Source organism: Bubalus kerabau, chromosome 9 (genome assembly GCF_029407905.1).
Source record: "Bubalus kerabau isolate K-KA32 ecotype Philippines breed swamp buffalo chromosome 9, PCC_UOA_SB_1v2, whole genome shotgun sequence".
NCBI lineage: Eukaryota > Metazoa > Chordata > Mammalia > Artiodactyla > Bovidae > Bubalus > Bubalus kerabau.
Window position 1 is genome coordinate 51,211,431 of NC_073632.1, and position 15,549 is coordinate 51,226,979.

General features: G+C 40.5%; 2 protein-coding genes across 8 annotated transcripts in view; one reads left to right on the forward strand and one right to left on the reverse strand.

Annotated features, from left to right (window-relative positions):
• Nucleotides 1-3,079, reverse strand: part of QRSL1 (glutaminyl-tRNA amidotransferase subunit QRSL1) — a 34,823-nt gene extending 31,744 nt beyond the window's left edge. For both annotated transcript variants that reach the window (XM_055535301.1, XM_055535302.1), the window contains exon 1: nucleotides 2,949-3,079. In XM_055535301.1, coding sequence (XP_055391276.1) covers nucleotides 2,949-3,074 — 126 coding nt within the window. In that variant the 5' untranslated portion in view covers nucleotides 3,075-3,079. The remainder of the gene's footprint in view (nucleotides 1-2,948) is intronic.
• Nucleotides 1-15,549, forward strand: part of RTN4IP1 (reticulon 4 interacting protein 1) — a 134,763-nt gene that overhangs the window by 79,998 nt on the left and 39,216 nt on the right. The window contains exons 1-5 of one of the 6 annotated variants that reach the window (XM_055535304.1): nucleotides 2,308-2,445; nucleotides 3,476-3,870; nucleotides 8,570-8,721; nucleotides 12,570-12,638; nucleotides 13,981-14,105. In XM_055535304.1, the coding sequence (XP_055391279.1) occupies nucleotides 3,597-3,870; nucleotides 8,570-8,721; nucleotides 12,570-12,638; nucleotides 13,981-14,105 (620 nt within the window). In that variant the 5' untranslated portion in view covers nucleotides 2,308-2,445; nucleotides 3,476-3,596. Of the gene's footprint in view, nucleotides 1-2,307; nucleotides 2,446-3,170; nucleotides 3,871-8,569; nucleotides 8,722-12,569; nucleotides 12,639-13,980; nucleotides 14,106-15,549 lie in introns of those variants that run through there. The other 5 variants (XM_055535307.1, XR_008698188.1, XM_055535303.1 and 2 more) reach the window with 5 other exon arrangements.

Consider the following 15,549-nt stretch of genomic DNA (forward strand, 5'->3'; position numbering starts at 1 on the left):
CCTTGAACATGTCAAGTTTGCCCCTGCTTCAGAGATTTTCCACTTACTCTTCTTCCTGCCTCAAAGACCCTTCTCCCAGTTCTTCCCAGGGTTCACCCTTTTTATCTTTCAGGTCTCTATTATATATCACCGACTCAGTCAGAGAAACTTTCCTGATCCCTCTAAAACATCCATATCCCCCAACTAATTATCACAGTATACTCTAATGCTGGAAAGACTGAGGGCAGGAGGAAAAAGGGTGACAGAGAATGAGATGGTTGGATGGCATCACTGACACAATGGACATGAGTCTAAGCAAACTCTGGGAAACAGTGAAAGACAGGGAAGCCTGGAGTGCTGCAGTCCATGAGGTTGTAGAGTCGGACAGGACTGAGTCACTGAACAACAAAATAGCCTGCTTAACCTTTCTTCATAGCACGTATACTACTTGAAATTATATTATTAAACTTACTTAATGCCTCCTTCCCCACACAAACGTAGGTTTCATAAGGGCAGGAATTTCTGTCTTCATGTTGATCCTCAGTGTCTAGAACACAGAGGTGCTCAATAAATGTTAACTGAATGAATGAACTGAGTTGTTTAAAATTTGGAATCTATTTTCCCATAGAACAGTAATTAAATGTTCTTAGGCTAGACCCCCAAGAAACCTATTGGATATAAAATTAATTTTCTTTAATATAACAATAACCATTTAATATAATTATAGGGCCAGTAATACTAGTGTGGTGTTTGGTTCCTAGAAACACTGGGATCAGGCCACTAAAAAAGAAAGAGTGAAAGTAAGCTGCTTCCCCTTACTGAACACACCTGGGTAAAATTTACAAGTAGCAGTTTTATCTCCCATTTGGCATTTTACCTCTTTTTAATGCTTCTCTATAGCTCAAATGGTAAAGAATCGGCCAGCAATGCAGGAGACCAGGATTCGTTCCCTGGGTTGGGAAAATCCTCTGGAGAAGGGAATGGCAATCCACTCCAGTATTCTTGCCTGGAGAACCCCTGGTGGGCTACAGTCCACGGGGTTGCAAAGAGTCGGCCACGACTGACTCACACACACAACAGTGCTTCTTCCCAGGGCTCCTCTACTGCCCTAAGCCTCCACTCAGGTCCCTCAAGTTATCTCAAAACACCAGTTTCCAGTCCTTCCCCAAATACCCTCCCCTACAAATTTTCTCTTCCTTCAATTGATAATCCCAGCTAGAGTGTGATGGAGAGAAATCTGATTGATTATAATTACAATGGATAAATCATTCAACTGTCCCAGGCATCTTTACATACGGAATGTGTAAAGATCCATCTTTAAAATGGAATATGTACTAATCTCTAATTCATAGAATTTGGGGCACTGGTACAATGATGTGGAAATAACAGAGTGGACAGAAGATATATTAGGGTCTGGGAAAATAACCAAATGTTTTGCACAATAGGTATCAATAAATATTTGTTAAAGGAGAGACTAAGTGAAAGTAATCATGTCAAGGCAACTTTCTGGCTACCCTTGGGTCAGAGTCCCTAAATATATTTTCCCCCTTGAGGTAAAAATTGTTCTCACAATGGCTCACTGGACAACATTAGTGAGGAAGGGTGGTACAAAAAAGGCAGTGCTGGGGGAGAGGGCAGAAAAAAAAAAAAATACCCCGTTTTTTTAGGTTGTATTTCATTTTACATTAAGTTTGTAGTTAAAATATTTTTTAAAAATTTCAAGAACTAATTAGATTGTTCACTGAGTATAAGCAGATGCAATTTAGTATGGTAAAACAAAAATGTATTGAGGGAATAGCTGTTTATTATTTAAAGCCGATGGATTTAAAGTTCTCATAATTTATAGTTTTCTAAAAGGCTGCCAGTTGGAAAAAGAAAAAGACTTTCCAAGTGAAGATAGAAATGGAAGATGGAAGGCAAATGGAAGATGGAAGGTGGGGTAGGTCCTCAATTGCTAAATCTATCAGCAGAATCACCTGGGAGCTAAGGTTAAACCATATCCTCTGGGTCTTACCATAATGACCTGCATGAGGGGGACACAGCTGTAGTTTTTAAGGAGGGCCCAAGGTGATTCTGATAGCAGTGGGTCTGCTATCAGACAGCTCTGCAGGTTAGGAGATCTGAATTAAAGCCCTAAGAGCAGGGATAAAATGAGAGAACAGACTCCAGACATAATTTCAAAAAAGAATGAACAGAGTTTAGTGACCTATTGGACATGACATATGAAGAAAAATCTAAGTGCAACTGGAATAACACTTGTATCCTGAACAAAAGAATATCAGAAATCATGCTTTTGTTTTTTATGATGTAGATTGAGATGCAAGAGGTGGTTCTGTTACAATGATTAAGTCAACTTCGGTTAAATTGAGTCTGGGGTGCTTGTGGGACATTTGGAAGAGCTGTCCAGAAGACATTCACAAATATAGCCTAGAGTTCAAAAATGAGGTGGAGGAAATGGAGACGCAGGTAAGAAAATCGTAGGTATCTTGGAGGTTGTGGAAGCTTGGAGAATGAATATATGCGGGGTTGGGGTGGGGAGCTAAGAATCACTAGTTTGGCTTTTGCAAGGGACAGATTTGCGGGGTCCTTAGTGAGGACTGCATCAGATGAGTGTAGTGGACAAGGACTAGCTAAATCCCCGTTATATGGCAGAGCCTACCTCGAGGCCATCAAGAGCTGGAGGCAGCCTGAGCAAACGAATAATCGAGAGAAGCCACTCTGCCTTCCACCCCACAACGCCGCGGTGCAGAAGCCTTCCCCGCTGAGAATGTAAGTCCGAAAGGATACAAGGAGCACAGCCTAAGGACTCGGAGGTCCGAATCCCGCCAAGTTCTAAGGAAGAAGGCAGCGAGGCTGACCAAGACGCGGTTAGGAAGGGGGGGGGGGGGGGTGGGGGGGCTCGTCCACAAGAACAAGGACTCCCCGAATCTTCCCGACCTCTTGGACCCTCAGCAGACAATTCGACTCACTTCTCGCAGGGTCCGGCCCAACATGGTCCTCGTGCCCCGTCTGCCACCCCAGGGACAAGGTGACGAGGAGAAAAACAGGTCAGTTGCCGCTGCTGGTATTACATGGGCGCAGCCATCTTTGATCATCACAGACCCTGTCAGCACCGAGTTCTCGGATTGGTCGAATTACAGCCCAAGGCAAAAGATCTTTACACACGATTGGCTGGTGCCTCTAAGCAAGTCCCGAAGGGAAAGAGAAAGCGTGACAAGGAGACTCCGGGCTAGGGTCGCGGCGGAACCCTGGAAGTGTGAATTTCTGTGGCGTCTGGATCGCGAGAGGAGTCGGCTTCTCCCTCAGAGGGCTTCCGGGATAGGGCAGGATTTTAGGGGTTTTGTTTTTAAGGGGAGCTGGTGTAAGGGAGGAGGAGAATGAATGGCATACTGATTGGAATGTTAATTGGAGTATTTCAGATGTGAAGAGTAAAGTAAATCCATACTCTTCTTTCTTTGATTGCTCCATTAATCTGTCTGCATTTTAAAATTCTCAGCTTTGAAACCGGCCAGAGTGTTTGGCGGAATTCAGACGGAATTTGACGGAATTCAGGTGTGAGGGTTTGATCCCGTTTAAGTGCCTTTTAATTAGGGCACGTAATTCAACCACTGTTTACAATGGGATTTCTGAAGACCTGTGTGTTTAGAAGAAATGCATGCACTGCGGTTTGCTTCTGGAGAAGCCAAGTTGTACAAAAGCCTTCAGTTCGAAAAATTAGTACTACCTCTCCGAGAAGCACTGTCATGCCTGCTTGGGTGATAGATAAATATGGGAGTAATGAAGTGCTTCGATTTACCCAGAACATGATGATACCAATGATACACTATCCAAATGAAGTCATTATCAAAGTTCACGCTGCAAGTATAAATCCTATAGATGTTAATATGAGAAGTAAGTTTCAAAAGACATTGCTCATTACCTTTTTTTTTTTAACTTGAGACAACCTCATCTGGGATCAGTTTTAAAAGATTAGCTGTTATTGACTACTTTTTGGGGGGTTAACACAAAGAAATGGTTTAGGGTTTTGACAGTATCTCAGTAGGTATTTCAAAAATTTTTGAACTGGCAATGTCCATGGTATGCTTTAATCTTTTACAAAATATAAGTTTGAATTGCTTCCAGTGCTACCTTAAATATGTAAATTGGGACTTGAGAATTGGATCCACAGCTAGCTTTCTGGTACATTTTGCTAGGAACTTTATGATATTCTGAGGTCCATCACAGGTTTTAAAGGTATGGTTATGTTTTCACATCAGTTCAGAATTTGCATTTTCATAATAATTTGAGTTTGCCCTTCCACTACTCCCAGCTTTTTCTAACGGTTCAGTGGACAAAACAGCAGAACAGGATGCCAAGATATGGACACAGTACTTTTCCTCATTTTGTTGTTGCGTTCTGCCCTTGGAAGTTAAAATACGCTTTTCTGTTGTGCTCCATCTTCAATGGAAATAATGTTATCTTAATTTCTGCTAGGGGTTATTGACAAAGTTGGAGTGCACTATATTCCTTATGCAGTTATTACAGTGCTGAAAAGATTGATTACTGTGAATTACTTTCACTTTGGAAAATAATGACAAAAAGTGAGCAATTGAAATGTGGCTAGTCTGAATTGGGATGTACGGTTAGTATAAAATATACACTAGATTTCAAGACAGTAAAAAATGAGCGTAAAATGTCTTATTAATTTTATATTCATTATATATTGATCTGATAATATTTTGGATATATTAAGTGAAATATTATTAGCATTAATTTCACTTTCTTTTCACTTTTTAGTGTCTGCTTGAAATTTTTAAGTTAGATATGTGGCTTGCATTACATCCCTGTTGGACAGTGCTGATCTAGACATATGAGGAACAGCTATTACACATTTCTTTGTGGGGAAAGAGATACAAGTTTAAATGATTTTATGGCGATTGCCCCATGAAATATACACTTGTATTCCTTTTGTTTGCTTAGAATAGTTGCTACTGCTAGGTGTTTCAACTTATTCTGTTTCCATTGGGCATGAAGACAATTTAGTGTTTATCAGAATTACCTTTTTAAAAACAACTTTGTTGTCTGTTTTGGGTTGTGCTTGGTCTTCCCTGCTGCGTGGACTGCTCTCTAGGAGCAGTGCTTGGGCTTCTTGCTGCAGCGGATGGACTCCAGGGCACTTGGGCTTCGGTAGTTTTGGCACGTGGGCTCAGTTGTTGCAGCTCCCAGGCTCTAGAGCACAGGCTCAGTAGTTGTGGCACGTGGACTTACTCTGTGGTATGTGGGATCTTCTCACATAAGGGATTGAACCCATGTCTCCTTCATTGGCAGGTGAACTTTTTACCATTGAGCCAACAGAGAGACTCCTATTGGAATTATCTTTAAGTGGTAGATTTATGCCTAGTGAGCAGCATGTATTTGCCATCTCCTTGATTAGAAGCTCTTTGAAGCTAGATCCCATGCCCTGTCAACTATAGCCTTTTTTGGTGTTTCACATATGTAGTTGTCATTCAGTCATTAATGTCACTTTATATTTTCATTCTAATTTGATTACAAAGTAAAATATTTTTTTTTAATCCTTGAGCAATTTTTAAAAGCATTTTGTCTTTGTTTAGATCTTTTAACACATTATTGACCAGGGGATTTTTGTAGAAATCAGTGCCAGTGACCAGCAATTTTATTAAAAATCTCTGGTCAATAATGTTCGAGTGACAAAAGACATATTAATACATCTCCAGTCAATAAGTTGTTAACTTTTCATTTCTTTGAATGCACACGCACAGTTTATGTATTCGTGTTACATCGTACATTTTAATTTCAGTAGAATGGCTGAATCTGGATTTTCTTGGCTGCTATTTAATAACACATTTTACTTTTATATAGTATTCTTGAGACATCATAGTTTTTTAATGACTTGAATGGGTAATATTATTTGTAGTTATCCTCGGTATTTCCTGCCCATGGATTCTTTTTTGAGAATGTATGATTACTGTTGCAGAAGATACCTGAAATGGTAGTTTGGAGAAATGAAATTGTAAACTATAGGGAGCATTATTTCCCTTGACAAGAAAGCAAGGACATGTCTATTTTGAAAGATGAGAGCCACCTATTTTTCTGGAGATGGCTACTGTCGTTGGATATAAAATCATAAATCATATAAATGGGTAATGAAAAGTGAATTATCTTAAAATAGAAAAAAAAATTCAGCCAACAGCATCACACCAACAAAGTTTCGTTTCTTTAGATAAGATCAAAGCTCTTGAAACTGATGGCAGATTTAGGATTTTCCAGGTCGTTCCATCTCTGAACCAAGCTGATCACCTCTAACAATGACACAGAACTGCTAAGGTTCCCCATTCACTGTCTCCAAGCAGATTCTCAGTTCCTAACTACCAGCTATTTCTGGATTTGGGACTAGTTTAGCTGGTACCAGTGAGCCAGGACTACTCAGCCGATATCCAAGTAACCGAGAAAACAGCCTTCTTTTGCAGGCTGTGAAGCTCAGAAAGGGACTGGAGTGGTTTTGTTTTTTGTTTTTTTTTTGGCAGCTTGAAAATTTTACTTGACTAAATTCCCACTTTTGTTGATCAAATCACATAGGAATTTCAGTGAATAATTGTTTTATTGTGTTTGAGAGGTGGAAAAGGAATAAGACAGGAAGACTAAAATGTGATTTTTGTGAGTATTGCATGGGAAGTTATTTCCCCCCTGGTAGAATGCACTCCTAACTAGCCAGCTGGCATGTATCTAATATCGGGCATGGTGGCCATCAGCTTAGATTTTTTGGGACTTGCCCAATTTTAAAATGCTTTCTTCCATGTGTCTTGATTTTTTATTAGAAAAACAACTTCTGCACTCCCCTGTCAGCCTTTCTCCCTGTATTCTCTACCTCTTGCTGTACGGATTAAATGTCATTGTTCCCATATAAGGCCAGCCCTCCACCAAGGTTCTAGACCCCATGCCTGCTCACCCACTCAGGAGCATTGTTTCGGCAATTGTCTCCTGTATCTTCAGTGTTTCCCTTTCCACTGGATCACTCACATTGGCTGTTATTTCTCCACTCATAAAGAGGACCAAAAAAAAAAAAAAGACTTAAAAGTCCTTCAGTGGGCTTTCCTGGTGGCTCGGGTGTGAAGAATTCGCCTGCAATGCAGGAGACCAGGGCTTGATCCCTAGGTTGGGAAGATCCCCTGGAGAAGGAAATGGCAACTCACTCCAGTATTCTTGCCTAGAGAATCCCATGGACAAAGGAGTCTGGTGGAGTACAGTCTGTGGGATCACAAGAGTCGGACACAATGTAGCAACTAAACCACCACCACCCACCACCAAACATCTTCCATCTCACTTTCCCTTCTTCACTGCCCCATTTTCCCACTCTCGCTAGCAATACTCTCAATATTTGGAAGAGTTGAATGTTCTCATGGTGTTCAGTTCCTCATTCCCATACTCTGTCACCCCATGCCATAGCAACTGCTCCTAAAAAGGTCACCAAGCTGTGCTGTTGGATCCAATATTTTGTTTTGGGGGGGAATTTTTTTTGTTTCTTAAAGGTCTACTGGCAGCTCTTGACCTTGTTTGAAAACTTTCTTCCCTGGCAGCAGCATCTGACTTCTTTAAATGGCCCTCTTCACTTGACTTTCTGGATACCTTTTCATTAGCCAAGCCTTCTTGGGCTCCTTTGCTGGTTTCTCCTCATCCTTAAGATCTGATGAGGATGAGTGGAAGAAAAGGGGAGACTTTCAGAATGGTTTAGTGATTCTGGAGCATGAATTGCGGTGCATGACCCTAAAAAGATAAGCAAGATGCTTATCTAGGAGAGCCTCACGTAGCAAAAATGTTCTCAGGAGGATGTCAAGCAGAAAAGATGACCGCAGACACTTTTGTGCCTTAGGAAAACCATTTTATGTGTGGATGATGTGTAATAAACTACTTTGGATTATTATATGTAGCCAGTTTATTTTGAAAAACAAAAAAAAAGTGATCAGAGGAACATTTTCAGTTGTGTTGATATTTATGTAAATATTCTTAAATAAAAAAGATATATAATAATGCAATCAGCCTGATTTAGCATATCAGAGTTGATGCAGCCAAGTGGTTCTTTTCCATCTGGGAATCCTACACTTAGCCCAAAGGTGTTTTAGAAACATTTTTGGGGAGACAGGCACAATTACTCATAGACCAGTGTGTTAGTACCAGATACTATACCTATGCCTTATTTATTTTGTCAGACAACTTTGACATTTATCTACTTCACCAGACTTGGCTTCAAATGATTTCGTGTTGAAAAAGTTCATGAATGAGTAAATTAATAAGGAAACCAACTTCAAAGACCAGTTCTCAAGACCGTTTCAGAATTAGAATTTCAAAAAGTGATTGTTAATTAACTATAGTCCAATATAAAATTTCTTTAAAAGTGATTATAACTTTCCTAGTAATTTTCTTTGAAAGGAACAACACTCATTGTTTTTATGCTCCCCTGTGTGATGGTAAAAAAATTTGTAAGATTGATTATAATCTACTTCTTGAGGATCTAGAATTGTACCTGGCCCATAACTGCAGCAGTTTTGAAAGCATCTCATTCTTTTGGAAGAAAAAAGTAAATTGTATCTTCTAGGTGGTTATGGAGCCACAGCTTTAAATATGAAACGTGATCCTTTACATGTTAAAATCAAAGGAGAAGAATTTCCTCTGACTCTGGGTCGGGATGTGTCTGGTGTGGTGATGGAGTGTGGACTTGATGTAAGGTACTTCAAACCTGGAGATGAGGTGAGTTATCACATTCCACTATTCCTTTTCAAAATTGGCTGGTTTCATTCTCCTGCTTTTGGAAGTACATTCCATATCACTGACCTTTTCTTCTTCTTTTCAACAAATACACTGAGCTTTAGCTGGAACCCTCCTTTTTTGGTTCAGTTCATGATTCTGTTTCCTGGTTCTGTCACAATAGCTTGCTGTGCTTGAACATTCTAAAGCTAGTGCCTGAGAATTGCAAGTCTTTAGGATATATGTGGGAAAGGAGGCTCAGGAGGGAGGGGATATATGCATACTTAGAACTGACTCGTGGTGTTGTGCAGTGGAAAGCAGCACAGCGTTGTAAAGCTTATAAAGCAATTACCCTCCAATTAAAAAAATTTTTTAAAGAAAAAATATATAGACAAGTGAAAATAAGATATGATTGGGACTTTTTAAGTCTTTAAATGACAATTTTATCTTATGAGTTAGATGGTTTTCAAATAGCTAAAGGGTGATATAATCACCTGTCCCTTGTCACTTTGAACTTTTATACCAAGAAATTAAAGTCAGCTCATAATAATAGCACTGTCCAGTTGTTTTTCATTAAAAAAAAAAAAACTAATTTAATCTCTGTGAAGTGAGTATAGTTAGGCCAGTCTACAGATGAGACTTAAGCTGTAAAGAGGTCCCACAGCAAATAAGTGATAGAAGCCAGGATTAAAGCTCCGGAGAACATGTTCTTGCTGGTGTTATACTGCTGCTGCTGCTGTTGCTAAGTCGCTTCAGTCGTGTCCAACTCTGTGCAACCCCATAGATGCCAACCCACTAGGCTCCTCTGTCCTTGGGATTCTCCAGGCAAGATACTGGAGTGGGTTGCCAATGCCTTCTCCAGCTGGTGCTCTAAGTAGTGAGTAAATACAGCAGGATTTACTGCTGTCTACCTCCAATGTCAACATTTTAGGAATCAGCGAACTAAAATGGACTGGAATGGGTGAATTTAACTCAGATGATCATTATATCTACTACTGAAGGCAAGAATCTCTTAGAAGAAATGGAGTAGCCCTCATAGTCAAAAAAAGAGTCCAAAATGCAATACTTGGAAGCAATCTCAAAAATGACAGAATGATCTCTGTTTGTTTCCAAGGCAAACCATTCAGTAGCACGGTAATCCAAGTCTATGCCCTGACCAGTAATGCTGAAGAAGCTGAAGTTGAACAGTTCCGTGAAGACCTACAAGAGCTTCAAGAGCTAACGCCCAAAAAAGATGTCCTTTTCAATATAGAGGACTGGAATGCAAAAGTAGGAAGTCAAGAAACACCTGGAGTAACAGGCAAATTTGGCCTTGGGAGTACAGAATGTAGCAGGGCAAAGGCTAATAGAGTTTTGCCAAGAGAATGCTCTGGTCATAGCAAACACCCTCTTCCAACAACACAAGAGAAGACTCTACACATGGCCATCACCAGCTGGTCAATACTAAGATCAGATTGATTATGTTTTTTGCAGCCAAAGGTGGAAAAGCTCTATACAGTCAGCAAAAACAAGACTGGGAGCTGACTGTGGCTCAGTTCATGAGCTCTGTATTGCCAAATTCAGACTTAAATTGAAGAAAGTAGGGAAAACCAGTAGACCATTCAGGTATGACCTAAATTTAATCCCTTACAGTTATACAGTGGAAGTGACAAATAGATTCAAGGGATTAGATCTTATAGAGTGCCTGATGAACTGTGGATGGAGGTTTGTGACATTGTACAGGAGACAGGGATCAAGGCCATCCCCAAGAAAAATACAAAAAAGCAAAATGGCTGTCTGAGGAGGCCTTACAAATAGCTGTGAAAAGAAGAGAGGCAAAAAGCAAAGGAGAAAAGGAAAAATACACCCATTTGAATGCAGAGTTCCAAAGAATAGCAAGGAGAAATAAGAAAGCCTTCCTCAGTGATCAGTGCAAAGAAATAGAGGAAAACAATTGGAATGACTAGAGATCTCATCAAGAAAATTAGAGATACAAAGGGAACATTTCATGCAAAGATGGACTCAATAAAGGACAGAATTGGTATGGACCTAATAGAAGCAGAAGATATTAAGAAGAGGTGGCAAGAATACATAGAAAAACTGTAAAAAAAAAGATCTTCACATCCCAGATAATCACGATGATGTGATCACTCACCTAGAGCCAGACATCCTGGAATGCAAAGTCAACTGGGCCTCCACTGCTAACAAAGCTAGTGGAGGTGATGGAATTCCAGTTGAGCTATTTCAAATCCTAAAAGCGGATGCTGTCAAAGTGCTGCACTCAATAAGCCAGAAAATTGGGAAAACTCAGCAGTGGCCACAGGACTGGAAAAGGTCAGTTTTCATTCCAATCCCAAAGAAAGGCAATGCCAAAGAATGGTCAAACTACCACACAATGCACTCATCTCACACACTAGTAAAGTAATAACTCAAAATTCTCCAAGCCAGGCTTCAACAGTATGTGAACCGTGAACTTCCAGGTGTTCAAGCTGGTTTTAGAAAAGGCAGAGGAACCAGAGATAAAATTGCCAGTATCCGTTGGATCACTGAAAAACAAGAGAGTTCCAGAAAAACATCTACTTCTGCTTTCTTGACTATGCCAAAGCCTTTGACTGTGTGGATCACAACAAACTGTGGAAAATTGTGAAAGAGATGGGAATACCAGACCACCTGACCTGCCTCTTGAGAAATCTGTATGCAGGTCAGGAAGCAACAGTTAGAACTGGACATGGAACAGACTGGTTCCAGATATGGTGAGGAATATGTCAAGGCTGTATATTGTCACCCTGTTTATTTAACTTCTATGCAGAGTACATCATGAGAAACACTGGGCTCGATGAAGCACAAGCTAAAATCAAGATTGCTGGGAGAAATATCAGCAACCTCAGATATGCAGATGACACTACTCTGATGGCAGAAAGTGAAGAACTAAAGAGCCTCTTGATGAAAGTGAAAGAAAGGAGAGTGGAAACAGTTGGTTTAAAGCTCAACATTCAGAAAACTAAGATCATGGCATCTGGTCCCATCACTTCATGGCAAATAGATGGGGAAATGGTGGAAACAGTGTCAGACTTTATTTTGGGGGGCTCCAGAATCACTACAGATGGTGACTGCAGCCATGAAATTAAAAGACGCTTACTCCTTGGAAGGAAAGTTATGACCAACCTAGATAGCATATTCAAAAGCAGAGACATTACTTTGCCAACAGAGGTCCATCTAGTCAAGGCTATGGTTTTTCCATAAGTCATGTATGGATGTGAGAATTGGACTATAAAGGAAGCTAAGTGTCAAAGATTTGATGCTTTTGAACTGTGATGTTGGAGAAGACTCTTGAGAGTCCCTTGGACTGCAAGGAGATCCAACCAGTCCATCCTAAAAGAAATCAGCCCTGAATATTCATTGGAAGGACTGACGCTGAAGCTGAAACTCCAGTACTTTGGCCACCTGATGGGAAGAATTGACTCATTTGAAAAGACCCTGATTCTGGGAAAGATTGAAGGCAGGAGGAGAAGGGGACAACAGAGGATGAGATGATTGGATGGCATCACTGACTCAATGGACATGAGTTAGAGTAAACTCCAGGAGTTGGTGATGGACAGGGAGGCCTGGCGTGCTGCGGTCCATGGGGTTGCAAAGAGTTGGACGTAACTGAGTGACTGAACTGAACTAAACTGACCTCCAATGTGGTTTGACTTGGTAAATCCAGAATCATTCTAAATAATACATTGATATCTTGTGAAAATAACTGTTGTTTGGTGGGTTGTGGACTTGTGCTTTTTCTCACAGGGTGTGGGGTATGTATTGGGGAACACTGTCATGCTTAGCTTTGTTTTAAAAAGATCTGTTTCTAACGAACAGTGTGTGTGTTTCAGGTCTGGGCTGCAGTTCCTCCCTGGAAACAAGGCACTCTCTCAGAATTTGTTGTTGTCAGTGGGAATGAGGTAACTCGCTGGTTCTGTGCTGAAATGCTGTTGGAAAGTAGAAACAAAGACTGACAACTATCTCTGACATAATTGGTGTTTTTTTTTTTTTTTTTTTTTTTTTTTTGAGATCAGGTTCAAGTTTTATGGGTGGTTTCAAAAGAACTGAGAGAATAGGAATTTTTAAAAATATTTTAAGATGTATTGGATGTCATTTAAATAGTGCTGCCTGCCAGAGCAGTTATCTGTATCTTGTGGAGCAGGGATTTGTGAGATCTAGAAACCCTGCTGTGTTCTTTGGTTTTATCCTCAGTGTAAATTGTTGAAAGCAAATATACCAAATGGAGCGTACTGATTCATCATAAATGGAAGCATTGGAAGTATCAAGCTGTTTCAAATAACTTTCAAAACAGGAGTCTAATCAAATGCAGTCAGGAGGCCTGACAGTTTAATTAGAAAGAAAGGGGTTAATATTAAGGAAATTGGCTGCAGAAGGGAGAGTAGGAGGGGGAGAGGGGTATTACTGAGATTAGAAAAGTCTGGAAAGATTGTGCTGTATGTTCAGTTGTGCCCTACTCTTTGTGACCCCATGTACTATAACCCGCCAGGCTCCTCTGTCCACGGGATTTTCCAGGCAAGAACACTGGAGTGAGTTGCCGTTTTCCTCCTCCAGGGGATCTTCCCACCCAGGGATCTAACCTGCATCTCCTGTGTCTCCTGCATTGCAGGTGGATTATTTACCCACTGAGTGGGAGTAAAGGAAACAGCTAATCACAAAAACAAATTAGAATGTATTTATGAGGGCTCAAGGTGTATTTGGATTTGTTTCTGGCCATAGTTAGGACTAATGGGATTGTTGAATGTGGTCTTTTTGTGAAGAATTAAACAGCTCTATCCAATAATGTAACCTATAAAACCTTACTGACCCTCTGCTTGGCAGATTGAGTCATTTGGAGAAATTCCTTAGGAATAATCTTAGAGTAGGGTTTATGATCAGAGAAGGCAATGACACCCCACTCCAGTACTCTTGCCTGGAAAATCCCATGGATGGAGGAGCCTGGTAGGCTGCAGTCCATGGGGTCGCTAAGAGTCGGACACGACTGAGCGACTTCACTTTTCACTTTCATGCATTGGAGAAGGAAATGGCAACCCACTCCAGTATTCTTGCCTGGAGAGTCCTAGAGACAGAGGAGCCTAGTGGGCTGCCATCTATGGGGTCGCATAGAGTCGGACACGACTGAAGCGACTTAGCAGCAGCAGGGTTTATGATAATCACTGAACCTGGCAGACTGTTATGTGTACTTAATTGTGTTCATAGGTTCACAAGTCATTGCTTATTTTTGACTGTTGTCCTCAAATCTAGGTCTCTCACAAGCCCAGGTCACTCACTCATACTCAAGCCGCCTCCCTGCCGTACGTGGCTCTCACAGCGTGGTCTGCCATAAACAAGGTTGGTGGCCTGAACGACAGGAATTGCACAGGAAAACGGTGAGCGTCAGTGGTAGCACCTAAAACTCCCTTCTTTACTGTGGTGACGTCTTTGCAGAAGATGTGTCAGAAGCATCAAAACTAGGCTCATTTACATGAGCAGAATTGTGCTAACATTTCAAACAATTTCTAAAGAACTCTTGTGTCCATTTTTTTTTTCAATCTCATTCTGTCGATTCTTAGCTCAATCAGTTGAGAATTTAAAAAAATACATAGATGGACATTAGGAGTCGAAGCCTTCTAAAATGATGCAAAATTTTTGTATGTGAATCTCTGGGAAGAAGATCCATGGCTTTCATCAGATTCCTAAAAAAACATGAAGAATGACTTAACTTATGGTTTTTGAAGAATGATTTTGAGGCACTAGTGTTTTTTTCCTGCCTTTGCTAGGCCTGGCTCTCCCACTGGCAGATTTCTATGAAAAACAGATACACAGCCCTTGAGCAAACTGTTGTGCCCTCTTAGGCTCTGAGCTCTCTCAGGCTCCTTTAGGCAGTTTTGGTGCTTCCAGAACTTGCAGGTAAGTTTGTTGGGTTTGCAAAGATATAGCGACGATGCTTTAGATGCTCTTGAGTTCATATTCAAGAACTTCCTAGCCCACTTGGGCACTTCATCTTTGTGAGTTTTTAGGGGTTCAGTGAGGTAACACATACAAAGTCAGTGGCATGGGTTGTAGTCGAAAGGCACACAGTATCTGGTGGTGCTGTTATTAACAGTGGCTACTGTATTCTTTGTGTTTCACAAAGTTGGCAGCGTAGAGAAAACTGATGCTTTTATTATTTGGTAAGAAAACTAGAACCATTCAGTGATTGTGGTGAAGCAGAGGGTTGCAGGTGGAATTTTTCGTTTCCTTATTACTAAGGTTGTGCTGGAAAAACAATTGAAGTTCTGTGTCATTCTCTACTCCTGTTGTTATGAAACATTGTACTTTACCTTTAAGTTTAGTGAAAGCTTAATAGCTGCTTTTTCTGAAAGCCGCATAAAGGCTGTTCATCTAATGAGGTGCTATCCTTCACTGTAGAATTGAAGGCAAATATTTATTCAAAAGGTCAACCCTGTTTAATTTTTAAGCTTTTGAGGCTTATCATTCTTGAAGTTGCCATTTTGGCCCAACACTTTGTTTAAATTAGTTTGACCATGTAGATCTTTCTAATGGTTTGTCTCAGTTAATAACCTTGGAAAAATCATAGGCAGGATTTTTAGACATTTATTATTATTGTAGGCTCTGCAGTGACATTGATTCTTTGCTTTCTTTTTCCTTAAAAAGCATTTAGATTTCTATGCCCACGTGACCACTCTGGGTAGAGAGCGCTCATTCCTTTGCTGGTTCAGGCTCTTTGGGCATTACCTTTTTTTTTTTTTTTTTTTAAGTATTCTGTAGAAAATGAGTTAGAAACAGAGCTAGCTGTCTCTTCTTGTCCCAGTTGATCGTTTGCTTTGTGGG